The 27,410-nt window shown below is 52.8% G+C and overlaps 1 protein-coding gene across 1 annotated transcript in view; it reads right to left on the bottom strand.

The window, feature by feature from the left end:
• Positions 1-419: 419 nt before the first annotated feature.
• The window catches only part of LOC125452319 (MAM domain-containing glycosylphosphatidylinositol anchor protein 1-like), a 134,303-nt gene continuing 107,312 nt past the window's right edge, over positions 420-27,410 (bottom strand). The window contains exons 4-12 of the mRNA XM_059645134.1: positions 24,810-25,009; positions 23,697-23,829; positions 17,550-17,819; positions 16,792-17,121; positions 13,641-13,928; positions 10,361-10,630; positions 4,904-5,055; positions 1,638-1,978; positions 420-891 (exon numbers count right to left, since the gene is read on the bottom strand). Of these exons, the coding sequence (XP_059501117.1) occupies positions 420-891; positions 1,638-1,978; positions 4,904-5,055; positions 10,361-10,630; positions 13,641-13,928; positions 16,792-17,121; positions 17,550-17,819; positions 23,697-23,829; positions 24,810-25,009 (2,456 nt within the window). The remainder of the gene's footprint in view (positions 892-1,637; positions 1,979-4,903; positions 5,056-10,360; positions 10,631-13,640; positions 13,929-16,791; positions 17,122-17,549; positions 17,820-23,696; positions 23,830-24,809; positions 25,010-27,410) is intronic.

Below are 27,410 nucleotides of genomic sequence, written 5' to 3'. Positions count from 1 at the left end.
GCCCTCGATGTTGTGCCGACCTGTCGTACCAATCTCAAGCCCATCTAACCTACACTATTCCATGTACGTTCATGTGTTCCGAGTCAGGGGTTTCACTGTCCATCACCAGGAGTGGCTCAGCAGCATAACGGGCTCAGATCCCACTGCCCCGGCTCCCCACTGCCCCAGTGTCCCATCTCCCACTGCCCCGGCTCCAGTGTCCCACACTCTCAGCTCCCACTGCCCCAACTCCCACTGCCCCAGATCCCACTGTCCCAACTCCCACTGCCCCGGCTCCAGTGTCCCACACTCTCAGCTCCCACTGCCCCAGAACCCACTGCCCCGGCTCCCGACTGCCCCGGCTCCCCACTGCCCCGGCTCCCCACTGCTCCGGCTCCCCACTGTCCCAGCTACCACTGACCCAGCTACCACTGTCCCAGCTACCACTGTCCCAGCTCCCCACTGTCCCAGCTCCCACTGCCCCAGCTCCCACTGACCCGGCTCCCACTGACCCGGCTCCCACTGACCCGGCTCCCAGTGTCCCGGCTCCCAGTGTCCCGGCTCCCACTGCCCCAGTGTCCCAACTCCCACTGCCCCAGCTCCAGTGTCCCAACTCCCACTGCCCCAGCTCCAGTGTCCCACACTCTCAGCTCCCACTGTCCCAGATCCCCACTGTCCCAGATCCCCACTGTCCCAGATCCCCACTGTCCCAGATCCCCACTGTCCCAGATCCCCACTGTCCCAGATCCCCACTGTCCCACTGTCCCAGCTCCCACTGCCCCAGATCCCAGTGTCCCGGCTCCCACTGCCCCAACTCCCCATGTCCGGGCTCCCAGTGCCCCAGCTCCCTGTGTCCGGGCTCCCACGGCCCCAACTCCTACTGCCCTGGCTCCCACTGCCCCGGCTACAGGGCTAATGGTAAGATTCTTAGCAGTGTAGATGAGCAGAGAGAGCTCGGTGTCCATGTACACAGATCCTTGAAAGTTACCACCCAGGTTGACAGGGCTGTTAAGAAGGCATACAGCGTTTTCGCTTTTATTAATAGAGGGATCGAGTTCCGGAACCAAGAGGGTATGCTGCAGCTGTACAAAACTCTGGTGCGGCCGCACTTGGAGTATTGTGTACAGTTCTGGTCACCGCATTATAAGAAGGATGTGGAAGCTTTGGAAAGGGTGCAGAGGAGATTTACTAGGATGTTGCCTGGTATGGAAGGAAGGTCTTAAGAGGAAAGGCTGAGGGACTTGAGGCTGTTTTCATTAGAGAGAAGAAGGTTGAGAGGTGACTTAATTGAGACATATAAAATAATCAGAGGGTTAGATCGGGTGGATAGGGAGAGCCTTTTTCCTAGGATGGTGACGGCGAGCATGAGGGGGCATAGCTTTAAATTGAGGGGTGAAAGATATAGGACAGATGTCAGAGGTAGTTTCTTTACTCAGAGAGTAGTAAGGGAATGGAATGCTTTGCCTGCAATGGTAGTAGATTCGCCAACTTTAGGTACATTTAAGTCGTCATTGGACAAGCATATGGACGTACATGGAATAGTGTAGGTTAGATGGGCTTGAGATCGGTATGACAGGTCGGCACAACATCGAGGGCTGAACGGTCTGTACTGTGCTGTTATGTTCTATGTACCAGCTCCCCACTGTCCCAGCTCCCACTGAACCGGCTCCCACTGCCCCAGATCCTGACTGTCCCAGATCCCATTATCCCAGATCCCACTGCCCCAGCTCCCACTGCCCCAACTCCCACTGCCCCGGCTCCCCGTGTCCGGGCTCCCATGGCCCCAGTTCCCACGGCCCCAATTCCACTGCCGCAGCTCCCACTGCCGCAGCTCCCCGTGTCCGGGCTCCCACTGGCCCAGCACCCTCTGTCCCAGCTCCCACTGTCCCAGCACCGACCGCCCCAGGTCCCAGCTCCCACGGCCCCAGCTCCCAGTGTCCCAGATCCCACTGCACCAGCTCCCACTGCACCAGCTCCCACTGCACCAGCTCCCAGGACACTGGGTAAATAGTGATGGAAAAGGATAGGCCAGATCCACAAGGTAAAGTTCTGAACTGGGACAAGGCCAATTTTAAAGGAATGAGACAGAACTTTCAGAATTTGATTCAGGGAGGCAGGTCACAGGTAAAGGGACCGTCTGGCAATGGGAGGCAGGTCACAGGTAAAGGGACCGTCTGGCAATGGGAGGCTTTTGAAAGTGAAATCACGAGAGCTTAGGGCCAGCATGTTCCTGTTAGTGTGGAGGGCAGGGCTGGTAGGAGGAGGGGACACTGGATGACTAGAGAGGGCTGGTAGGAGGAGGGAACACTGGATGACTAGAGAAGGCTGGTAGGAGGAGGGGACACTGGATGACTAGAGAGGGCTGGTAGGAGGATGGGACACTGGATGACCAGAGAGGGCTGGTAGGAGGAGGGGACACTGGATGACCAGAGAGGGCTGGTAGGAGGAGGGAACACTGGATGATTAGACAGGGCTGGTAGGAGGAGGGGACACTGGATGACTGGACGGGACTGGTAGGAGGAGGGGACACTGGATGACTCGAGAGGGCTGGTAGGAGGAGGGGACACTGGATGATTAGAGGGGGCTGGTAGGAGGAGGGGACACTGGATGACTAGAGATATTGAGGCTCTGGTGAAGACAGGGAAGGCTCCATGTGTCCGGTATGGACAGCTGGGATCAAGTGACTCCCTTGAGGAGCGTAGGGGGTGTAGGAGGACACTTAAGAGGGCAATCAGGAGGACAAAAAGGGGACATGAGCCATCTTTGTCCCACAAGGTTCAGGAGGATCCGAAGAGATTCTACAAGGATATTAAGGAAAAGGGTATTCGGGGGGGAACGGGGCCCATTGAAGATCAATGAGGCCATCAACGTGTGGAACCACAGTAAATGGGTGAAGATGCTGAATGAATATGTTGTGTCAGTATTTACTGTGGAGGAGGAAATGGGAAGCAGGGAATTCAGGGAAATAAACAGCGATGCTTTGAAAAGAGTCCGCATTACAGAACGGGAGCTGCTGGAGGTCTTAAAACGCACAAAGCTAAATAAATCCCCAGGACCAGATGTAGATTCTCCCAGAACTTTATGGAAAGCTCGGGAAGACATTGTGGGGCCCAGCAGAGCTATTTGTGTCTTCATTGACCACAGGTGAGGTGCTGGAAGACTGGGGGGTGGCTAATGTTGTGGCTTTATTTAAGGAAGGCTGGAAGGAGAAGTCTGGGAGCTATAGGCCGGAGAGCCTGGTGTCGGTGATTAGATTAGATTCCCTACAGTATGGAAACAGGCCCATCGGCCCAACAAGCCCACGCTGCCCTTGAAGCATCCCACCCAGGCCCAACCCCCTATAACCCACACATCCCTGAACACTATGAGCAATTTAGGATGGCCAATCCACCTAACCTGCACATCTTTGGACTGTGGGAGGAAACCGGAGCACCTGGAGAAAACCCACGCAGACACGGGGAGAATGAGCAAACTCCACACAGATAGTCACCCGAGGTTGGAATCGAACCCGAGTCCCTGGTGCTGTGAGGGTGCTGTGTTAACCACTGAGCCACCGTGCCACCCCGATGTGCTGGGTAAGTTGTTGGAGGAGATTCTGAGGGACAGGATTTACATGGATTTGGAAAGGCAAGGACTGATTAGGAATGGTCAGCCTGGCTTTGTGTGTGGGAAATCATGTCTCACTAATTTGATTCAGTTTTTGAAGAGGTGACCAAGAAGATAATGAAGGCAGAGCGTTAGATGTTCTCTCCATGGACTTTAGCAAGGCCTTCGACAAGGGTCTGCATGGGAGACTGGTTAGTGAGGTCAGATCGCTTCAATCCAGGGAAATACCAAATTAGCTTGGCAAAAGCAGACAGAGGCTGGTAACAGAGGGCTGTTGGTCACGCCGGAGGCTTGTGACCAGCAGTATTCACAGAGATTGGTGCTGGGTGAACTGTTGTTTGTCATTTATGTAAACGATTAGGATGAGAATGTGGGAGGTGTGGTGAGTAAGTTTGCAGAGGACACCAAAAATCAGTGGCAGAGTGGACAGTGAAGACAATTATCGAAGAGTATAACGGGATCTTGATCAGCTGGGCCACTGGGCCGAGGACTAGCAAATGGAGTTTAATCCCGATAAATGCGAGGTGTTACATTTTATTAAGACAGATCAAGGCAGAATTTACACAGTAACAGCAATGGACCCTGCGTAGTGTTGTTGATGAGAGGAACAGGTACATTGTTAGAAGTGGTGTCGCGGGTAGACAGGACGGTGGAGAAGGCGTTTGGCAAACTTACCTTCATCGCTCAGAGCATTAAGTACAGGAGCTGGGACGTCATGTTACAGCTGTGCAAGGCGTGGGTAAGGCCACCGTTTGGAATACTGTGTATGGTTCTCATCACCCTGCTACAGGGAGGGTGGTATTACACTGGAAAGGGTGCAAGAAAGATTTACCAGGATGTTGCTGAGCATGGAGGGTTTGAGTTATAAGGAGAAGGTGGATAGGCTGGGGCTATGTTTCCGGGAGTGTAGCAGGTTAAGGGGTGACCTTACAGAGGTTTTTAAATCCATGAGGGGCATGGAGAGGGTGAATAGCCAAGGTCTTTTCCCCAGGGTAGGGGAGTCCAAAACTAGAGGGGCATAGGTTTAAGGTGAGAGGGGAAAGGTTTAAAAGGGACCTGAGGGGTAACTCTTTCACACAGAGGGTGGTGTGTGTGGAACGAGCTGCCAGGGGAGGTGGTGGAGGCTGGTACAGTTACAGCATTTAAAAGGCATCTGGATGTGTGCGTGAATGGGAAGGGTTTAGAGGGATATGGGCCTAATGCTGGCAAATGGGACTGGTTCAGATTAGGAAACTGGGTTGGTATGGGTGAGTTGGGCCGAAGGGTCTGTGTTGTATGACTCTATGAGTCCCAGTGCACTGCCTGCCAGTGTACTCACCTCTTGCTGGATGAGGAGTTTATATTCCAGGACATTTCCGACAGCATATGGTAGTTTCTGGGTCCACTGCAAAATGAAGACGTAAAGGTTCGGTTTCTGGATCCTCACTGGGTTCGGAGTGTCATAATAAAATTCAGGTGGGTACGCTCGTCCTGTGAGCACAGAATCAACGCCAGTGTCACATTGGGTATCTGAATCCACACGCTCCCCCCCAGCCCACCCCAACGAACCCCCACTAATCCCCTGCCAATCCATGGGGCATGGTCAAACCTGACCCGACAGCAATGCTTCAGAGACATTTAAACTGACATAAGAACAGGCAGAGAATGGAGGCATATGGACCACGCAGAGGCAGATGGGATTAGTTTAGGATAGCATTACGGCAGGGCTGAAGGGCCTGTCTCTCTTCTCTACTGTCCAATGTTGTATATTACTTGCTTTACTGTATACTAACTTTTTGTAAGGTCACCCAGATCCCTCTGTACCTCAGTGCTGCGTAACCTCTCACTATTTAGGTCATGTGCTGCTTTTAGATTCTTCCTCCTGAAATGAACAAGTTCATACTTTCCCACATTGGATTCCAATTTCCAGATTTTTACCCTGACACAGAACGTACTGCTTCAGAAATAATGGGAACTGCAGACGCTGGAGAATCCACGATAACAAAATGTGAGGCTGGATGAACACAGCAGGCCAAGCAGCATCTCAGGAGCACAAAAGCTGACGTTTCGGGCCTAGACCCTTCATCAGGGAGGGGGATGGGGTGAGGGTTCTGGAAAAATTAGGGAGAGAGGGGGAGGTGGACTGATACAAGAGAGTTGCAGTGGGAGAGAAATTCCCTGAGGTTGGTCCGGAGCATCTTCCAGGGATGCCTAACCTGAAGAAGTTACCCTCCTCCCTCCGGACCAATCTCAGGGAATCTCTCTCCCACTGCAACTCTCTTGTATCAGTCCACCTCCCCCTCTCTCCCTATTTATTCCAGTTCCCTCTCCCCATGCCCCTCTCTGATGAAGGGTCTAGGCCCGAAACGTCAGCTTTTGTGCTCCTGAGATGCTGCTTGGCCTGCTGTGTTCATCCAGCCTCACATTTTGTTATCACAGAACCTACTGCTATCCCTTTGTAGGCTCCTCACGTTCTCTTCACAACTCGCTTTCTGGTTTATCTGTGTGTTATCAGTAAGTTTAGCTCCGTAGGTTCGCTCCCTTCATCCCGATCATTTCTATCGGTTATAAAGAGCTGAGGCCCCAGCACCAATCCCTGAGACATACCACTCGTGACATCCAGCCAGTCTGAAAAAGACCCATTTATTCTCACTCTCTGCTTCTTGTTAGCCAGCCAATCATCTCTCCACGTCCACACGTGACCCAGTACAACAGGAGCTTTCATTTTCCACAATTACCTTTGATATGGTACCTTATCAAATCATGTACAATCCACCCACTGATTCCCCCTTTATCTGCAGCACAAGTTACTTCCTCAAAGAACTCCAGTGAGTTAGTTGAACATGATTTCCCTTTGATATAGAAACATAGGAAACAGGAACAGGAGCGGGCCATTCAGCCCTTCACACCTGCTCCACCATTCTATACGATCAATGGCTGATCATCGAGCTCGGTTCCCTGTTCCTGCTTTCTCCACCATACCTTTTGATCCCTTTAGCCTTAAGAGTTATATCTACCTCCTCCTAGAAAACATTCAATGTGTTGACCTCACCTGCTCTCGGTGGCAGTGAATTCCACAGGCTCACCACTCTGTGGGTGAAGACATTTTCTCCTCGTCTCTAATGGTGTACCCTGTAGCCTTAGACTGTACCCTCTGGTTCTTGAATCTCCACCAACATCAGGAACATCTTTCCTCATTCGCCGAAACTCCAGTGAATATAATCCTAACCCAATCCATTCTCTCTCCATACACCATTCCTGCCATCCCAGGACTCAGTCTGGGAAAACTTTGCTGCACTCCCTCCATCACCAGAACATCCTTCCTTACATGAGGAGATCAGGACTCCAGGTGTGGTCTCACTGAGGCCCTGTATCATTGCAGCAAGACATCCCTCTCCTGTACTCAACTCCTCTCACTACAAAGACCAACATCCCATTGACCTTCCTCACCCCCTGCTGCACCTGCATACTTAGTTTCAGCGACTGGGATATAGGGACACCCAGGTATCACTGCACCTCCCCCTTTCCCAATCCATCACCATTCAGATCATAATCTGCCTTCCTGATCCCACCTCACATTTATCCACATTATACTGTATCTGCTGTGTATTTACCCACTCACTCAGCCTGTCCAAATCACACCGAGACATCGCTGCACTCTCCCCACAGCTCACACTCCCACCCAGCGTTGTGCTGTCTGCAAACAGGGAGATATTACACTGAATTCCCACATCTACATCAGTAATAGATATGGTGAATCGCTGGGGCCCAACTACTGATCCTTGCGGTACCCCACTAGTCACTGCCTGCCTCTCAGAAAACGACCCCTGCTCCTTGTTTCTGATCTGTCCATTTCAATACACCCCCTGCCCCCTGCCACCACCCCCCTACCAATCCCAACGTGCTTTAATCTCACACATTACCCTCTTACCTGGGGCTATGTCCAGGTAAACCATATCCACTGGTTCCCCTGATCAACTCTACCAGTTACATCCTCAAAGAATTCCAGCAGAAGGAGTTAAGCAAATCATGGCTAACTACGGAAGTTAAGGATAGCGTCAGACTGAAACAAGAAAAAAAATCATACAACCTCACAAAGAGTGATGGTAAGCCAGAGGATTGCAACAAAATATGACCAAAAACATATTAAACAAGGCAGAAATAAACATTGAGGGTGAACTCGCCAGTAATATGAAGATGGACAGTAAGAGCTTCTTTGATGAAATCACAAGGAAGAGAGAAGCCAAAGTGAACATAGGCCCCATAGAGAACAAGGCTGTGGAATAAAACAGAGGAACCAGGAAATGGCAGAGGAATTGGGTAGATACTTCACATCAGTCTGTAGAGGGGGAGACACTAATGGCATTTTTAAAATTACTGAATAATCAAGGGGGTAAAAGGAGGAGAGGAAATAAATATTATAACTATCAATGAATAAAAAGAGCTGGGGGAATTAAAGAAAGAGAAGTGCCCTGGATCTAATAGGACTCATCCTAGAATTTTAAAGGAAGCAGCTACAGAGACTGTCGATGCACTGGTAGCAATCTCCCAGTAATCCTTACATTCTGGAAAAGTCCCTGGGGATTGGGAAACTGCCTGTGTAACACCTTTACTGAAAATGTGAAGGACACAAAACAGATAACAACAGCTCACTGAGCTTAATGTCTGTTATCAGGGAATTGCTATAGTCTATTATAAAGGGTAAAGCAGCAGGGCATTTAGAAATACACAATGTGATCAAGCAGAGTCAGAAAGACTTCATGATGGGGATATCCCACCTGACAGATCTACAGGAATTCTTTGAGGAAGTAACAAGTAGAATAGATAAAGGACAAGCAGTGGATCTAATATATTTGGATTTCAGAAGGCATTCGATAAAGATACCACACGTTTGGTTACTTAAAACAATGACAGTCCATGTCAGAGTAAGCAGTATATTATGAGGATACAGGATTGCCATCAATTAGTAGACAGAGGTGGGATAAGGGAGGCATTTTCAGGATGCAGCCTAAAACTAGTGGAATGCCACAGGGATCAGTGCTGGGGCCACCGTTACTTATAATAAAAATGAATGACTTATATGAGGAAAGCGAATGTACTATAGACAAGTTTGTGGATGAGACAAATAGGTGGAAAGGCAAGTGGTGAGAATGACACAGAGCGTCTGCAGAGGAGCACAGACAGGTGAAGTGAATGGGTAAAGACTCGGCAGATTGAATATAATATGGGGACAATGAGGGGTTCGGTAGTTTGGCAGGAAGGACAGAGGAGCTGAATATTATTTAAATGGAGAAAGACTGCAGAAAGTTACAGAAGAGAGGGATTTGGAAGTTCTCACTCATGAATCTGGATAAATTGCATTTTGGTAAAATGAACAATTAATGGCAGGGCCTTGGGTCGTGCTGCAGAACAGAGGGGAGGTTTTGGGTACATAGTTCTGTGAAAGTTGAGTCACGTGAAGACAGGGTGATTAAGAAGACCCGAAATGTTAACTCTGTTTTTCCCTTCACATATGCTGACAGCCCTGTTGAGCTTTTCCAGCAACTTCTGTTTTTGTTCCTGATGAGGAAGGCATTCAGCATGCTCACCTTCATTGCTCAGGACTTTGAGTAAAGGAGTTGGGAGGGCATGCTCTGGTTGTACAGGATGTTGGTGAGGACACTTTTGGAGCGTTGTCTATAGTGCTGTTCACGCTGCTAATGGAAGGATATTATTAAACTGGAGATGGTTCAGGAAAAATTTATACGGATGTTACTGAGACTGGAGGGTTTGAGTTGTCAGGAGAGTCTGGGGATATTCTCCCTGGAGCGTAGGAGGCTGAGGGATGACCTTATAGAGGTTTATACGATCATGAGGGGCATGGATAAGGTGAATAGCCAAGGACTTATCCCTGGGGTAGGGGGAGCTCAAAATTAGGGGCATATTTTTAAGAAAATGAGAGGAGAAAGATTTAAAAAGGGACATTTTCACACAGAGGGTGGTGCGTGGTGGAAGGAGCTGCCGGAGGAAGTGATGGAGGCTGGTACAATTACAACAATTAAAAGCATCTGGATGGGTATGTGGATAGGAAAGATTTAGAGGGATACGGGCCAAACGCTGGTTAAGTAGGATTAGTTTAGTTTGAGAATGTGGTCGGCATGGACAAAATGGACTGAAGTGTCTGTTTCCGAGCTGCAGGACTATGAATCACAAAAAAACTCAGCTCCCAGTTCAGCAGGTACAGGGGAAGCAGAGGGAACATTGGCCTTGATTTCAGAAGGAATAGAGCGTTAAAGTATGGAGAACACATGGACATACATTTGGGAGATGTGGAGAGATTATTCCCCTTGTGGATGGGACTAGGACCAGAGGGCATAACCACAGAATGAGGATCACAATTTAAAACCGGGTGGAGGAGGAATCCCTTCTCTCCGAGAGGAGTGAACCTGTGAAATTCTTCACCACACAGGCCTGTCAAAGCTGGGTCCCTCAGTAATCTCAAGGCTGAGACAGGCAGATTTTTAATCAGTGAGGGTGGCCCTGAGTGCAAGTCTCATGTTCACTCGCTCACCTACTCCCTCTTACTCACACTCTTCACTCACTCATTCCCTCCATCCGTCTCTCTCACTACCTCCCTCCCCCTCTCTCACTTCCTCTCTCCCACTCCTCCCCTCCCTCTCTCCCTCTGTCCATCACTCCCTCCCTCCTTCTCTCCCTTGTTTCCTCTCTCTCTCACTGTCCCTCCCTCCCTCACCCCCCTCTCCCTCCCTCACTCCCTCCTTTCCTCCCTCCCTCCGTCCGTCCCTCCCTCTCTCACCACTCAAGTTGAACAGGCATGTTCCTGAGCTGACATCATTGGCCAGAACGCACCGGTAGGTGCCGTAGTGTTTCGCAGTGATCTGGTTAATCTGCCTCACGGATTCCAGCTGAGGCTCTGCTGCTGGTGTTTCCAGACGATTCCCATTAAATGTCCAGGTGACTGAGGTCACTCTCAGTGGGTTACCGCTGACCATTTTACAGCCCAGGGTGACCGATCCACCCACTCTCTGGCGCACATCTTCATAGAGAGGCTCCACAGTTGGAGGATCTGGGGAAAGGGACACTTCAGTTAAAGACCCACGAATGAAATGGAGAGAGACTGCAGAAAGCTACAGCATAGTGTGCCTGGGGGTGGGGGTCCTTGAGCATGAGTCACAGAGAGTGAGACTGTAGGTGCAGCGGAGAGGAAAAAAGACAGATGGAATCATGGCATTTATTGTTAAAGGACTGGATTATAAAAACAGTGTTAGTTACAGTTATAAAAGGCGTTGGTGAGACAACACCTGGAGTATTGTGTCCAGTTTTGGTCTCCTAACTTGAGGAAGGATGTGGTGGAACTGGGGGCAGTTCAGATTGATTGCAGGGATGGAAGGGCTGTTGTATGAGGAGCAGACGGGTAACGTGGGCTTGTACCTAACGGGAACAGATAGAGGGAATGACCTGTGGGACAGTCTTCAACAAGTGAGGAATCCTGACAGAGTCCAAACTGAAACTTCAAACCTCCTGTCCCTCTGATGCTGCCTGTCCTGCTGTGTTCCTCCAGCCCCACACTGTGTTATTCCTGTCCCTCTGATGCTGCCTGTCCTGCTGTGTTCCTCCAGCCCCACACTGTGTTATTCCTGTCCCTCTGATGCTGCCCGACCTGCTGTGTTCCTCCAGCCCCACACTGTGTTATTCCTGCTCCTCTGATGCTGCCCGACCTGCTGTGTTCATCCAGCTCCACACTGTGTTATTCCTGTCCCTCTGATACTGCCCGACCTGCTGTGTTCCTCCAGCCCCACACTGTGTTATTCCTGTTCCTCTGATACTGCCTGTCCTGCTGTGTTCCTCCAGCCCCACACTGTGTTATTCCTGTCCCTCTGATGCTGCCTGACCTGCTGTGTTCCTCCAGCCCCACGCTGTGTTATTCCTGTTCCTCTGATGCTGCCTGTCCTGCTGTGTTCCTCCAGCCCCACACTGTGTTATTCCTGTCCCTCTGATACTGCCCGACCTGCTGTGTTCCTCCAGCCCCACACTGTGTTATTCCTGTCCCTCTGATGCTGCCCGACCTGCTGTGTTCCTCCAGCTCCACACTGTGTTATTCCTGTCCCTCTGATGCTGCCCGACCTGCTGTGTTCCTCCAGCCCCACACTGTGTTATTCCTGTTCCTCTGATGCTGCCCGACCTGCTGTGTTCCTCCAGCTCCACACTGTGTTATTCCTGCCCCTCTGATGCTGCCTGTCCTGCTGTGTTCCTCCAGCCCCACACTGTTATTCCTGCTCCTCTGATGCTGCCCGACCTGCTGTGTTCCTCCAGCTCCACACTGTGTTATTCCTGTTCCTCTGATGCTGCCCGACCTGCTGTGTTCTTCCAGCCCCACACTGTGTTGTTCCTGTCCCTCTGATGCTGCCCGACCTGCTGCGTTCCACCAGCTCCACACTGTGTTATTCCTGCCCCTCTAATGCTGCCTGTCCTGCTGTGTTCCTCCAGCCCCACGCTGTGTTATTCCTGTCCCTCTGATGCTGCCCGACCTGCTGTGTTCCTCCAGCCCCACACTGTGTTATTCCTGTCCCTCTGATGCTGCCCGACCTGCTGTGTTCCTCCAGCTCCACACTGTGTTATTCCTGTTCCTCTGATGCTGCCCGACCTGCTGTGTTCCTCCAGCCCCACACTGTGTTATTCCTGTCCCTCTGATGCTGCCTGACCTGCTGTGTTCCTCCAGCTCCACACTGTGTTATTCCTGTTCCTCTGATGCTGCCCGATCTGCTGTGTTCCTCTAGCCCCACACTGTGTTATTCCTGTTCCTCTGATACTGCCTGACCTGCTGTGTTCCTCCAGCCCCACACTGTGTTATTCCTGTCCCTCTGATGCTGCCCAACCTGCTGTGTTCCTCCAGCCCCACACTGTGTTATTCCTGTTCCTCTGATACTGCCTGACCTGCTGTGTTCCTCCAGCCCCACACTGTGTTATTCCTGTCCCTCTGATGCTGCCCGACCTGCTGTGTTCCTCCCGCCCCACACTGTGTTATTCCTGTCCCTCTGATGCTGCCCGACCTGCTGTGTTCCTCCAGCCCCACACTGTGTTATTCCTGTTCCTCTGATGCTGCCCGACCTGCTGTGTTCCTCCAGCCCCACACTGTGTTATTCCTGTTCCTCTGATGCTGCCCGACCTGCTGTGTTCCTCCAGACCCACACTTTGTTGACTGAGGAAGCAAAGTGGTGTTGAGACCAGGATAAGAACATCATGTTTGTGTTAAGACTCAGGACAGGCTGATTCCTGTGGATTCTGCCCACTTTTGGAGAATAACACGTGACCTTACTGAAACACAAGATTATTGGGAGACTTTCCACGGGAGTTGTAGCGAGTTTGTTCCCCATGTGGGAGAGTCCAGGGCCACAGGGTATCATCTCAGAGTAAGGGGCCACACATTGAAGATGGAGAATGAGGATGAAGCCCCTCTCTGCGAGGGGAGTGAACCTGTGGAATTCTTCACCACACAGGGCTGTTGAAGCTGGGTCACTCAGTAATCTCAAGGCTGAGACAGGCAGACTTTGAATCAGAGAGGGTGATGGGGAAACAGGTAGGAAGGTAGAGCTGGCGGTTATCACATCAGCCATGACCATAGTGAGTGGTGGTACAGACTGAATGGGCAGAATGGCCTCCAATGTCTCATGGTCTCCCGTGATTACCCCCTGCTTGTCAGTCTAACTTCTCTCTCTCTCTCTCTCTCTCTCTCTTCCCCTCCCTTTCCTCATTTCTCCCCCTCTCCCTACCTCCCTTCTTCTGCCTCTCACTCTCTCTCTGCGCAGCCCATTCAGTGACCTCTGTGATTCTCTTCCCTCTCTCTCTCTCTCTCTCTCTGATTCCTCTCTCACTCTATCTCTCTGACCCCTCCCTCTGACCCTCTTCCTCTCCCTCTCTCTGCCTCCTGCTCACCTTCTCCCTCCTCTCACTCTATCTCTCTGAACGTCTCCCTCTGACCCCCTCCCTCCCTCTGACCTTCTCCCTCCCTTCCTCTCTCCCCGTCCCTCCCACCCTGACCCCCCCACCCACTGTCCCGCTGACCCTCTGACACTCACACAGGACGCTCAGTTGGACGGTTCCCTCTCGTGGTTTAACATTCAGACTGTTGAACTGTCCGGTCTGACATCGATATGTCCCGCTCAACTCCCGGGAGACATTCTCCATGCGCAGGGTCCCATCCAGGCCATCCAGCAGGTCAGCTTGGATCCCGGCTTTCTGTTCCTTATCCACCCGAGACCAGAGCACCACGGGCCGCGGTTTTCCAGTCACTGCACACCTCAGCTCAGCCAGAGAGCCCTCAGTAACTTGTACCAGATCCTGCAGCACCTCCAGGGCTGGGGGCACTGTCCGCGGTTGGGCGGTGGGGGGAAGAGACAGAGGGGGGGGGGAGCAGGGAGAGAGTGGGGGGGAACAGGGAGGGGGGGCACAGGGAGAGAGAGGGAGGGATGGGGGGGGAACAGGGAGAGAGCGGTGGGGAACAGGGAGGGGGGGCACAGGGAGAGAGCAGGGGGACAGGGAGAGAGGGGGGGGACAGGGAGAGAGAGGGAGGGACGGGGGGGGAACAGGGAGAGAGCGGTGGGGAACAGGGAGGGGGGGCACAGGGAGAGAGAGGGAGGGATGGGGGGGGAACAGGGAGAGAGCGGTGGGGAACAGGGAGGGGGGGCACAGGGAGAGAGCAGGGGGACAGGGAGAGAGGGGGGGGACAGGGAGAGAGAGGGAGGGACGGGGGGGGAACAGGGAGAGAGCGGTGGGGAACAGGGAGGGGGGGCACAGGGAGAGAGCGGTGGGGAACAGGGAGGGGGGGCACAGGGAGAGAGCGGGGGGACAGGGAGAGGGGGGGAGGGACAGGGAGAGGGGGGGAGGGACAGGGAGAGGGGGGGGGACAGGGAGAGTGTGGGGGACGGGGGGGGAAACAGGCAGAGAGCGGGGGGACAGGCAGAGAGCGGGGGGCAGGGAGAGAGCGGGGGACAGGGAGAGAGCGGGGGACAGGGAGAGAGGGGGGGACAGGGAGAGAGGGGGGGACAGGGAGAGAGGGGGGGACAGGGAGAGAGGGGGGGACAGGGAGAGAGGAGGGGACAGGGAGAGAGGAGGGGGACAGGGAGAGAGGAGGGGGACAGGGAGAGAGGAGGGGGACAGGGAGAGAGGAGGGGGACAGGGAGAGAGGAGGGGGACAGGGAGAGAGGAGGGGGACAGGGAGAGAGGAGGGGGACAGGGAGAGAGGAGGGGGACGGGGAGAGAGGGGGGGACGGGGAGAGAGGAGGGGGACAGGGAGAGAGGAGGGGGACAGGGAGAGAGGAGGGGGACAGGGAGAGAGGAGGGGGACAGGGAGAGAGGGGGGGACAGGGAGAGAGGGGGGGACAGGGAGAGAGGAGGGGGACGGGGAGAGAGGAGGGGGACGGGGAGAGAGGAGGGGGACGGGGAGAGAGGAGGGGGACGGGGAGAGAGGAGGGGGACGGGGAGAGAGGAGGGAGACGGGGAGAGAGGGGGGGACGGGGAGAGAGGGGGGGGACGGGGAGAGAGGGGGGGGACGGGGAGAGAGGGGGGGGACGGGGAGAGAGGGGGGGGACGGGGAGAGGGGGGGGGACGGGGAGAGAGGGGGGGGACGGGGAGAGGGGGGGGGACGGGGAGAGAGGGGGGGGACGGGGAGAGAGGGGGGGGACGGGGAGAGGGGGGGGGACGGGGAGAGGGGGGGGGACGGGGAGAGAGGGGGGGGACGGGGAGAGAGGGGGGGGAACGGGGAGGGGGGGGGGAACGGGGAGAGAGGGGGGGGACAGGGAGAGAGGGGGGGGACAGGGAGAGTGTGGGGGACAGGGGGGGGAAACAGGCAGAGAGCGGGGGGACAGGGAGAGTGTGGGGGACAGGGGGGGGGAAACAGGCAGAGAGGGGGGGGCAGGGAGAGAGCGGGGGGGACAGGGAGAGAGCGGGGGGGACAGGGAGAGAGCGGGGGGGACAGGGAGAGAGCGGGGGGGACAGGGAGAGAGCGGGGGGGACAGGGAGAGAGCGGGGGGGACAGGGAGAGCGGGGGGGACAGGGAGAGAGGAGGGGACAGGGAGAGAGGAGGGGACAGGGAGAGAGGAGGGGGACAGGGAGAGAGGAGGGGGACAGGGAGAGAGGAGGGGGACAGGGAGAGAGGAGGGGGACAGGGAGAGAGGAGGGGGACAGGGAGAGAGGGGGGGGACAGGGAGAGAGGAGGGGGACAGGGAGAGAGGGGGGGACAGGGAGAGAGGAGGGGGACAGGGAGAGAGGAGGGGGACACGGGGGGAGACAGAGAGAGGGAGGGGTGGACAGACATGGGGAGGAGAGAGAGAGATGGTGGGGACAGAGATGGGGGGACAAGGGGGGGCACGGAGACGGTGGGGGGACAGGGAGGGGGGGAGAACAGAGATGGGGAGAAACAGAGAGAAGGGGGGAGACAGAGAGACGGGGGCATACAGGGAGAGAGGGTGGGGTGACAGAGAGAGAGCGGGGAGGACAGAGATAGGGGGTACAGAGAGATGGGGGGGAACAGAGAGAGAGGGTGGGGGGGGAAACGAGGAGATTGGAGTTTAGATGAAGAGGAGTTAATACATTTTGAAATTCACAGAACAACAAAGGGACAGACGGAGGGGGGGGGTGCGGAATACAGTGACAACGTATCTCTCTGACCATCCTTAACCAGAAGGTGAGGGTTGGGGGGGTCGTGTGGGGATGCGGGACGGTGGGGGTGGGGGTGTAGGGGGTGTGGGGGCATGTGGGTGGGTGGGTATGGGCGGGGATTTGGGGGAGTGTGGGGGTGTGGGTGGGCATGTGGGTGTGTGTGTGGGTGGGGGTGTGGGGGTCTGTGGGGGTGTGGGTGGGCATGTGGGTGGGGGTGTGGGGGCTGTGTGGGTGTGGGTGGCGTGTGGGTGTGGGGGGTGCATGTGGTTGGGTGTGGGTGGGTGTGTGTGGGTGGGTGCGGTGGGGTTGGTGTATGTGGGGTGTGGTGGGTGTGGGGTGTGGAGTGTGGGGGTGGGCGGGCAGTGTGTGGGGGTGTGGGGGGGGGTCCTGACCGATGCTGGTGGAGATGTTGACGTCGATGCTGATGTCGGGAACAGCCTGGTTCCTTAGGGAAGCCACACAGGTGTATGGGGGTGTGGGGTGTGGGGGTGTGGGGGGCAGTGTGTGGGGTGTGGGGTGTGGGGGTGGGGGGGGCAGTGTGTGGGGGTGTGGGGGGGGGGGGGTCCTCACCGATGCTGGTGGAGATGTTGACGTCGATGCTGATGTCGGGAACAGCCTGGTTCCTTAGGGAAGCCACACAGGTGTAGGTAGCTGAATCCGAGAACCTCATGTCGATAATGTCTAAGCTGCTGGTCCCAGGCTCAAACTCCGGGTCATTCCGGGAGATAATGATCCTGTTGCTGGCTCGGAGCGGTTTCCCGTTTTTATACCAGCTGTAGGTCAGCTCATCCTGTGGGACAGCATCAACCTGACAGGAAACTTTCACTTCCCGGTTCAACTGGATCTTCTCATCGTCATGGAATGTATCCGGAGTGATCCAGAACCTTCCGTTAGACAGAGCTGCAAAACACAATGTGACACACTATTCCCACAAACTCCATCATCGGGGCGACCCGGGCCCGGTCACTCCATCGCCGGGGCGACCCGGGCCCCTCCAGTCCGTACCTGGGGCGACCCGGGCGCGGTCACTCTGTAACCGGGGTGACCCAGACCCGGTCACTCCGTAACCGGGGTGACCCGGACCCGTTCAGTCTGTACCCGGGGCGACCCGGACTCGGTCAGTCTGTAACCGGGATAATTGACCGGGATCGCAGTGTGACTGACTGAGGTGTTGCCTGTGAGTGTGGGTTCGAATATGACCGTAGTGAGAGCGTTGGGGTTATGGAGCTGGGTCCACGTACAGTCTCTGGGTGTCTGTGTGGCTGAGAGTGTAGTGTCAGAGCTGTGTACTCTGGTGTTTGCCCCGTCGCACCAGAGGCCTGGCTCACCTCTCACTCGGACTTCCACCGATTTCTTGGCCTCATTGCCCACACCGTTTCGAGCTGAGCAATTGTAAAACCCAGCTTGAGGGGGCCCAATCTCGCGGATCCAGAGCTTCCCTCCTTCAGTCCTGGCGCTGGCCGGCATTGGCCCCGGAGAGTGAGTCCACCAGAGAATCGGAGCGGGGTCTCCTGCTTCAACCTGGCACTCGATTTCCACATCAGCTCCTGGGTCCACGACCAGCACCTCGGGGACAGACAGAGAGAGAACAGGCGGAGCTGGGGGGGGCGGTGCAGTCAGACTGACGGTCAGTGAACGGGAAATGTACTGACACACTGTACCACTCACACTCACACACATACACTCTCTCTCTCACACACACACACACACACACACTCACACACACTCACACACACTCACACACACTCACACACACTCACACACACTCACACACACTCACACACACTCACACACACTCACACACACTCTCTCACACTCACACATAGAACATAGAACATTACAGCACAGTACAGGCCCTTCGGCCCTCAATGTTGTGCCAACCTCTCACACCGATCTCAAGCCCATCTAACCTACACTATTCCATGTACGTCCATATGCTTATCCAATGACGACTTAAATGTACCTAAAGTTGGCGAATCTACTACCGTTGCAGGCAAAGCGTTCCATTCCCTTACTACTCTCTGAGTAAAGAAACTACCTCTGACGTCTGTCCTATATCTTTCACCCCGTCAATTTAAAGCTATGCCCCTCGTGCTCGCCGTCACCATCCTAGGAAAAAGGCTCTCCCTATCCACCCTATCTAACCCTCTGATTATTTTATATGTTTCAACTAAGTCACCTCTCAACCTTCTTCTCTCTAATGAAAACAGCCTCAAGTCCCTCAGCCTTTCCTCGTAAGACCTTCCCTCCATACCAGGCAACATCCTAGTAAATCTCTTCCGCACCCTTTCCAAAGCTTCCACATCCTTCTTATAATGCAGTGACCAGAACTGTACGTACACACACACACACACACACACGCACTCTCACTTTCACACACAGACACACTCTCTCTCTCTCTCTCTCACACACACACACACACACTCACTCATACACACAAGACAGACACAGACACACACACTCTCACTTTCTCTCATACACATTTGCACACATGCGCACACACACGCAGACACAGACACAAGCGTGCACACACACTCTCAGACACACACACACACACACACACACACACACATGTGGGAGAGTGTTAAGACTAAAATTGGGCCCTTGAAGTCAGAAACGGGTGAATTTATTGTGGGGAACAAGGAAATGGCAGATGAGTTGAATAGGTATTTTGGATCTGTCTTCACCAGGGAAGACACAAGCAGTCTCCCAGATGCAGTAGTGGCGGAAGGATGTAGGGTAATGGACGAACCGAAGGGTATTTATATTAGGCAGGAAATGGTGTTGGATAGACTGTTAGGTCTGAAGGCTGATAAGTCCCCGGGACCTGATGGTCTGCATCCCAGGGTACTTAAGGAGGTGGCTCTAGAAATTGTGGACGTGTTGGTAATTATTTTCCAAGGTTCTATAGATTCAGGATCAGTTCCTGCGGATTGGAGGGTGGCTAATGTTGTCCCACTTTTCAAGAAAGGAGGGAGAGAGAAAACAGGGAATTATAGACCAGTTAGCCTGACGTCAGTGGTGGGAAAGATGCTGGAGCCAATTATAAAAGATGAAATTACGACTCATTTGGATAGCAGTAACAGAATAGTTCAGAGTCAGCATGGATTTACGAAGGGGAAATCGTGCTTGACTAATCTTCTGGAATTTTTTGAGGATGTATCTGTGAAGATGGATAAGGGAGAGCCAGTGGATGTAGTGTACCGGGACTTTCAGAAAGCCTTTGATAAAGTCCCACACAGGAGATTGGTGAACAAAATTAGGGCACATGGTATTGGGGGCAAAATACTGAGTTGGATTGAAAATTGGCTGGCTGACAGGAAGCAGAGAGTAGTGATAAACGGGTCCCTTTCGGAATGACAGGCAGTGACCAGTAGGGTACCACAAGGTTCGGTGCTGAGACCGCAGCTGTTTACGATATATATTAATGATATAGACGAAGGCATTAAAAGTAATATTAGCAAATTTACTGATGACACAAAGCTGGGTGGCAGTGTGAAATGTGAGGAGGATGTTATGAGAATACAGGGTAACTTGGACAGGCTAGGTGAGTGGACGGATGCATGGCAGATGCAGTTTAATGTGGATAAATGTGCGGTTATCCACTTTGGTGGCAAGAACAGGAAGGCAGATTACTATCTAAATGGAGTCAAGTTAGGTAAATGGGAAGTTCAACGAGATCTAGGTGCTCTTGTACATCAGTCAATGAAAGCAAGCATGCAGGTACAGCAGGCTGTGAAGAAAGCTAATAGCATGCTGGCCTTCATAACAAGAGGAATTGAGTGTAGGAGCAAAGAGGTCCTTCTGCAGCTGTACAGGACCCTGGTGAGACCGCACCTGGAGTATTGAGTGCAGTTTTGGTCTCCAAATTTGAGGAAGGACGTTCTTGCTATTGAGAGAGTGCAGCGTAGGTTCACGAGGTCAATTTCCAGAATGGCAGTTCTATCATATGTTGTAAGATTGGAGCGACTGGGCTTGTATACACTCGAGTTTAGAAGGATGAGAGGGGATCTGATTGAGACGTATAAGATTATTAAGGGATTGGACACTCTGGAGGCAGGAAGCATGTTTCCATTGATGGGTGAGTCCAGAAGCAGAGGACACAGTTTAAAAATAAGGGGTAGGCCATTTAGAACAGAGTTGAGGAAAAACTTCTTCACCCAGAGAGTGGTGGATATATGGAATGCTCTGTCCCAGAAGGCAGTGGAGGCCAACTCTCTGGATACTTTCAAGAAAGAGATAGATAGAGCTCTTAAAGATAGTGGAATCAAGGGTTATGGGGATAAGGCAGGAACAGGATACTGATTGTGGATGGTCAGCCATGATCATAATGAATGGTGGTGCTGGCTCAAAGGACCGAATGGCCTCCTCTAGCACCTATTGTCTGTTGTCACACATACAAACACACACACAGACAGAGACACACACACATACAGGCACAGATGCACACACACTCTCACACTCACACACACACACATAGATGCACACACAGACATGCGTACATGCGCACACACACACTCTCCCACTTTCTCTCACACACACACTCAGTCACACAGAGACTCTCTCACACATGCACACGCACACACACAGACATGCACAGCGTGCACACACACACCCCCTCTCACACACTCTCTCACAGACACAGACACCCACACACCGACACAGACACACACACACACAGATACACACTCACTCACACGCAGGCACAGATGCACACACACGCTCACAGACGCAGACACACTTCCACACACACACACACACACACACAACTGTTGTGGGGTGGAGGGGTGGGGAGATTAACCGTGGGGGCGATTACTGTTGGAGGATTATCATCATGGGGATAACTGTGGACTACATTTAAGCAGGTTATCATCAGGGATTACTATTGGGAGATTTATTTCTGGGTGTATTTCTCTGCAGGGATTATTATTTGGGATTATTAAATAATAGCAAAATACTGCAGATGCTGAATATCTGCAAAAAAAAGACAGAGGATGCTGTAGAAGCTCTGGCAGGGTTTGTGGAAAGGAAACACGGAGATATCTTTTCAACTCCAGTCTGAGATTTCTTCAGATCTGCATGTTTTACCGTGATTGAAGGACAAAGAACAAAGACAATTACAGCACAGGAACAGGCCGTTCGGCCCTCCAAGCCTGCGCCGATCAAGATCCTCTGTCTAACCTGTCACCTATTTTCTAAGGATCTGTATCCCTCCGCTCCCTGCCCATCCATGTACCTGTCCAGATACATCTTAAAAGACGCTAATGTGTCTGCGTCTACCATCTCTGCTGGCAACGCGTTCCAGGCACCCACCACCCTCTGTGTAAAGAACTTTCCACGCATATCTCCCTTAAACTTTCCTCCTGTCACTTTGAACTCATGACCCCTAGTAATTGAGTCCCCCACTCTGGGAAAAAGCTTCTTGCTATCCACCCTGTCTATACCCCTCATGATTTTGTAGAGTTCAATCAGGTCCCCCCTCAATCTCCGTCTTTCTAATGAAAATAATCCTAATCTATTCAACCTCTCTTCATAGCTAGCACCCTCCATACCAGGTAACATCCTGGTGAACCTCCTCTGCACCTTCTCCAAAGCATCCACATCCTTTTGGTAATGTGGCGACCAGAACTGTACACAGTACTCCAAATGTGGCTGACCAAAGTCCTATGCAACTGTAACATGACCTGCCAACTCCTGTACTCAATATCCCGCCCAATGAAGGAAAGCATGCCATATGCCTTCTTGACCACTGTATTGACCTGCATTGTCACCTTCAGGGAACAATGGGCCTGAACACACAGATCTCCCTGAAATTTTCCCCGGGACTTTTCCATTTACTGTATAGTTTGCCCTTGAATTTGTTCTTCTAAAATGTATCACCTCGCATTTGCCTGGATTGAACTCCATCTGCCATTTATCTGCCCAACTCTCCAGTCTATCTATATGCTGCTGTAATCTCTGACAGTCCCCTTCACTATCTGCTACTCCACCAATCTTAGTGTCATCAGCAAACTTGCTAATCACACTACCCACACCTTCCTCCAGATCATTTACGTCTATCACAAACAACAGTGGTCCCAGCACAGATCCCTGTGGAACACCACTGGTCACAGGTCTCCAATTTGAGAAACCCCCTTCCACTACTACCCTCTGTCTCCTGTTCCCTAGCTGGTTCTCTATCCATCTGGCTCGCACACCCTGGACCCCATGCGGCTTCCCTTTCCCCATGGGGAACCTTATCAATCATGACGTTAGATCTGGGTCTTGGAAATGAAGTGGGCTCAGTAGATCAAGTGTCAGTTTAGGAAACAGTGATCATTTAAATGTTATGAGATGGTGGGGAGTAGGTAGAGACAAATCCAGAGTAAAAACACTGTTTCGGGAGCGTGCCAATTTCAGTCAGATGGGAATTGGATCCAATCGAGTCCCACCAGAATCACAGGTTGACAGAAAAATCTATGACTAGACAGCGTGAGCACAGAGCAAGGCTGTGTTCCGCACAAACAGGAAAAAATTTGGGGAATACCAAATCCCTGAGCTCCCTGGATGATGAAAGAAATACATTTCAGGCGAAGCTGAGAAAGAATCGCTTGTGACAATATAGATAACATTTTGGTTGATTGTAGAAAGAAATCTGGAAGACAGGGCACGAGAGGAGGCTTGCACAGACAGAACTGGGCAGATGATGCAAACTCACAAGGAATGGCTAATCAATGTTCCTTCGGACTGAATCCTCTTCACAGTCAGGGTCAAGGGAAAGTAGGTATCAATTCCTCCAGCACAAAAACACATCGTTGTCACTGCCCCCTTTATTGCTGTGACCAATACCGTTCCTTATCGGTCTGTTGAGTGGCGCTGTATCCGACGCCTTCTGGAAATCCCTGTACCCCACATCAACAGCGTTACCCTCATTAAGCCGTTCCGCTCCCGCTTCAAAAACTCTCCAGAAAAGTTTGTTTGAGGTGATATCACTAAACCCACAACAAAAACAGAGAAAGCTGGAGAAACTCAGCAGGCCTGGCATGAGAAAGTTCTGTTTTTGTTTCAGATTTCCAGCCTCCTGCAGTTCTTAGTTTTATTTTAATAAAACCAGACTGCTATCACATACCACATCCATACTGTCTCTCTGATTCTAAAAGCTTCAGGTGAAGCTGACAGGCCTGGAGAAGCTTCCCTTTACAAGTACCCCTCTCACTCACTGTCTTTCTCTCTCTCTCTCCCACTCACTCTGTCTCACTCACTCTTTCTCTCTCACTGTCCCTCACTCTCTCTCTTTCTCACTCTCTCTGGGTACACCCCCTCTTTCTCTCTCCCACGTCACCAGTCTATTTCACTCACTCTCTCTCATCACACTTTCACACCCCCACATTCCCCCGCTCTCTGGTTATAACTTGATGTTAAGATGCCGTTGGTGCTGTTAGTGACACAGTGACTCAGGGTCATATCCGCTGAATGTGAGAGAACACCTCACTGACCTGTGGTGTTTTTCAACAGGAACGAGGTCGATTTATCAGGTATTCCACAGACATTCCTGACGGATACCAGGCAGCTGAAGTTTGCGTAGTCCTGGGGCCTCAAATCCTTCAGCTTGAGGATTTTTGTTTCTCCCTGTGAGGAAAATACACGCATGAGATCTGAATTTCATATTCACAATCAAACTCATTACTGCTGGAACAAACACGGAGTGATAAACGTCAGGGGGAATCTTAAAAGTTGGTTTTTGATATGGAACGTGAAGGAGTTCCACAGGAGGGCCTGTCAGAACAGGGTGAAGTGAATGGAAGCTAAGAGACGGCTTCAGTTGATTGGTGACACAGTGGTGTGGGGAAATGGGCTGGTTCGCGAGCGAACATGACGACCCCAGGTATCCCACATGGACATGACTGGGGCCATAACCAACTCGTCACGTGATAAAGGACAGAAAGCAATGTGTCCAAACATATACATGTTACAGAGAAACATGGCAAAGAGGAACAGGAGGAGGCCATTCAGCCCATTAAATATACTCTGTCATTCAATTCGATTATGGCTGATCATCCAACTCAGTCCATGTTCCTGCTTTCTCCTCCCTACCCTTCAACACAGAGCCACACTGTCAGAGGGTCAGCGCCGAGGGAGCGCCGCGCTGTCGGAGGGTCAGTGCCGAGGGAGCGCCGTGCTGTTGGAGGGTCAGTGCTGAGGGAGTGGGCACTGTCAGAGGGTCAGTGTTGAGGGAGTGGGCACTGTCGGAGGGTCAGTGCTGAGGGAGTGGGCACTGTCAGAGGGTCAGTGTTGAGGGAGTGGGCACTGTCGGAGGGTCAGTGCTAAGGGAGTGGGCACTGTCAGAGGGTCAGTGCTGAGGGAGCAGGCACTGTCAGAGGGTCAGTGTTGAGGGAGTGGGCACTGTCGGAGGGTCAGTGCTGAGGGAGTGGGCACTGTCGGAGGGTCAGTGCTGAGGGAGTGGGCACTGTCAGAGGGTCAGTGCTGAGGGAGCAGGCACTGTCAGAGGGTCAGTGTTGAGGGAGTGGGCACTGTCGGAGGGTCAGTGCTGAGGGAGTGGGCACTGTCGGAGGGTCAGTGCTGAGGGAGTGGGCATTATTGTCACTGACCTGTGTATAAAGGGGTTCGTATATATCGACGCCCTCGTCCTGTTTTTGGGTAATGGTGTCACGCCCCCGTTTCCAGGTGAAATGTGCAGGAGGGTTGGAGTTGACGGTACAGCGGAGATGAACAGTACGTTCTCGGTAATAATTCTCCCCTCGGACATCGCTAACACTGCGGTGAACTGTAAGGAGAGGCTCATCGAGATCTATAAAAAACAGAGGATTACAGCTGTCGGCACTCACCCAGCTCCACGACATAGTCTCTCCTACCGAGGGGCTTCAGCTCACTATCCCGGGTGGGGTCACTGTCCCGGGTGGGGTCTCGTGCCCGGGTGGGGTCCGTGTCCCGGGTGGGGCCCCGCGCGGGGTCACTGTCCCGGGTGGGGTCCCGTGCCCCGGGTGGGGTCCGTGCCCCGGGTGGGGTCCGTTCCTCGGGTGGGGTCCCGTTCCTCGGGTGGGGTCCCGTTCCTCGGGTGGGGTCCCGTCTCTCGTCCGTGTCCCGGGTGGGGTCCGTGTCCCGGGTGGGGTCCCGTGTCCTGGTGGGGTCCCGTGCCCCGGGTGGGGTCCCGTGTCCCGGGTGGGGTCCCGTGCCCCGGGTGGGGTCCCGTGCCCCGGGTGGGGTCCGTGCCCCGGGTGGGGTCACTGTCCCGGGTGGGGTCACTGTCCCGGGTGGGGTCCCGTGTCCCGGGTGGGGTCCCGTGCCTCGGGTGGGGTCCGTGTCCCGGGTGGGGTCCCGTGCCCCGGGTGGGGTCCCGTGTCCTGGTGGGGTCCCGTGCCCCGGGTGGGGTCCCGTGTCCCGGGTGGGGTCCCGTGTCCCGGGTTACATTACATTTAGTCACAGAGATCTACAGACACTGGTGAGGTGCAGGAGGGTTGGAGAGCAGCGAATTGAAGAAAGGAGCAGGGTGTAAGCTGGGAAACCACAGGCCAGTCCGTCTCACCCGAACGGTCGGGAAGCGAGAGGAAGCAAGTCTGAGGGACAGGATTAATCTGGTCTTGGAGAGACTCGTATTAATGGAGAACAGTCAAGATGGTTTTGTTAAGGGGTCCTGTCTGACCAAGTTGGTTGAAATTATTTGAAGATATGTAGATGAAGGCAGTGCTTTTGATGTAATCTACTTTGGCTTCAGCAAGGCTTTTGACAAGGTCCCACAAGGGAGGCTGACAGCAAAGGGAATAGCCCATCGGATCCCAGGGAATTTGGCTAATCAGATCCAAAATTGGCTGGTTAACAGGAGACAGAGGGTGATGGTCCAGGATTAGTTTTATGACTGGAAGCCTGTGTCCGGTCGGGTCCCACAGGGTTCAGTGTTGGGGCCCTTGCTGTCTATGGTTTATATAAATTAGACTTAAATGTAGCACCACGTTTACAGATGATACAAAAACTGGCATTGTGGTAACTAGTGAGGAATACAGGAGGGCAGAGACAGGCTGGACGGATGGGCTGATCAGTGAAAAACTGGGACCTAGACAGGGAAGAGAGAAATCAATTTTACCCCTTGGGTGAAGGATCAGTGACCAAGGAGACATGGATTTAGAGTAAGGGGCAGGAGGTTTAGAGGAGATGTGTGGAACGATTTATTTCAGCCAGTGTGTGAGAGGAACCTGGAACTCGCTGTCTCTTAGGGCGGGACAGGCAGAAACTCTCACAACACTGAAGAAGGATTTAGATGTTCCTTTGCAAAGCCAAGGCACACAACCCAAAGGCTGGGAAATGGGATTAGAATAATCAAGTTGTTGTTTTTCACTGGCACGGGCTCAATGGGCCAGAGAGTGTTTTTCTGGCTGTAGATCTCTGCGACTAAATGTAATGTAACCAGGCAAGAATATACCTACTGCACAACATGGGTAAGCATTGTTAATGACCATGAAAATGAAGGAATTATTAGGATTCACTGCTCCCCAAAAGTAAACAAGAAATCATGAGATGTTTAGGAATGTGCGGGCTTTGCCGGAAATGTGTGTGTAATTTCAGTGTGATCACTGCACCTTTAACTAAAGTGTGAAAGGAGCAAAATGGTGCACAGCAGCCTTTGAGAAAGTGAAACTCCTGTGAATAACTGGTCAGTGTTGGTCATCCCTGACCGTCCCAAACAGTGACCGGCGCTGGGGCATGGGGCTGGGTGCTGGCTTGTTCCAGGATAAGGAGTTGGGAATCGAGAAGTTACTGGGGAATTTCTCCAAGAAACTGAAGCAGGAACTGGAACAGGACTGTACCGTGGGAAAAGGGACTTTGGGATTGTTGTCGGTTCTTTAAAACTTTGCAGTCTGCGTGGGACACAGTAACATGGAAGCATTGATTTACAATGATCATAATCCACTGGCCTTCACCAAACAGAGTCAAACTCAGAATGAGAGGGTATTCCAATAGAGTCTTTTGTCACAGCCATTGAACAGGAAGATTATTCACATTGTGAGAGAAGAAAATGTAATTATAGATGAGTAACGTTGTCTTACAGAGGCCCAGGGGATCTGACACATGGCTGTTTGAAAGGTGTTCACACGTAGACAGTGTGGTTAAGGTGCTTAGCTCGCTTGTCTCCATTGCTCAGACCTTTCAGGAAGGGGGTTGGGAGGTCATGTTGTGGTTGTACAGGATGTAGATGA

The sequence above is a fragment of the Stegostoma tigrinum genome, chromosome 4 (assembly GCF_030684315.1).
Source record: "Stegostoma tigrinum isolate sSteTig4 chromosome 4, sSteTig4.hap1, whole genome shotgun sequence".
Taxonomy (NCBI): Eukaryota; Metazoa; Chordata; class Chondrichthyes; order Orectolobiformes; family Stegostomatidae; genus Stegostoma; species Stegostoma tigrinum.
This window is presented reverse-complemented; position numbering and strand designations above follow the sequence as displayed.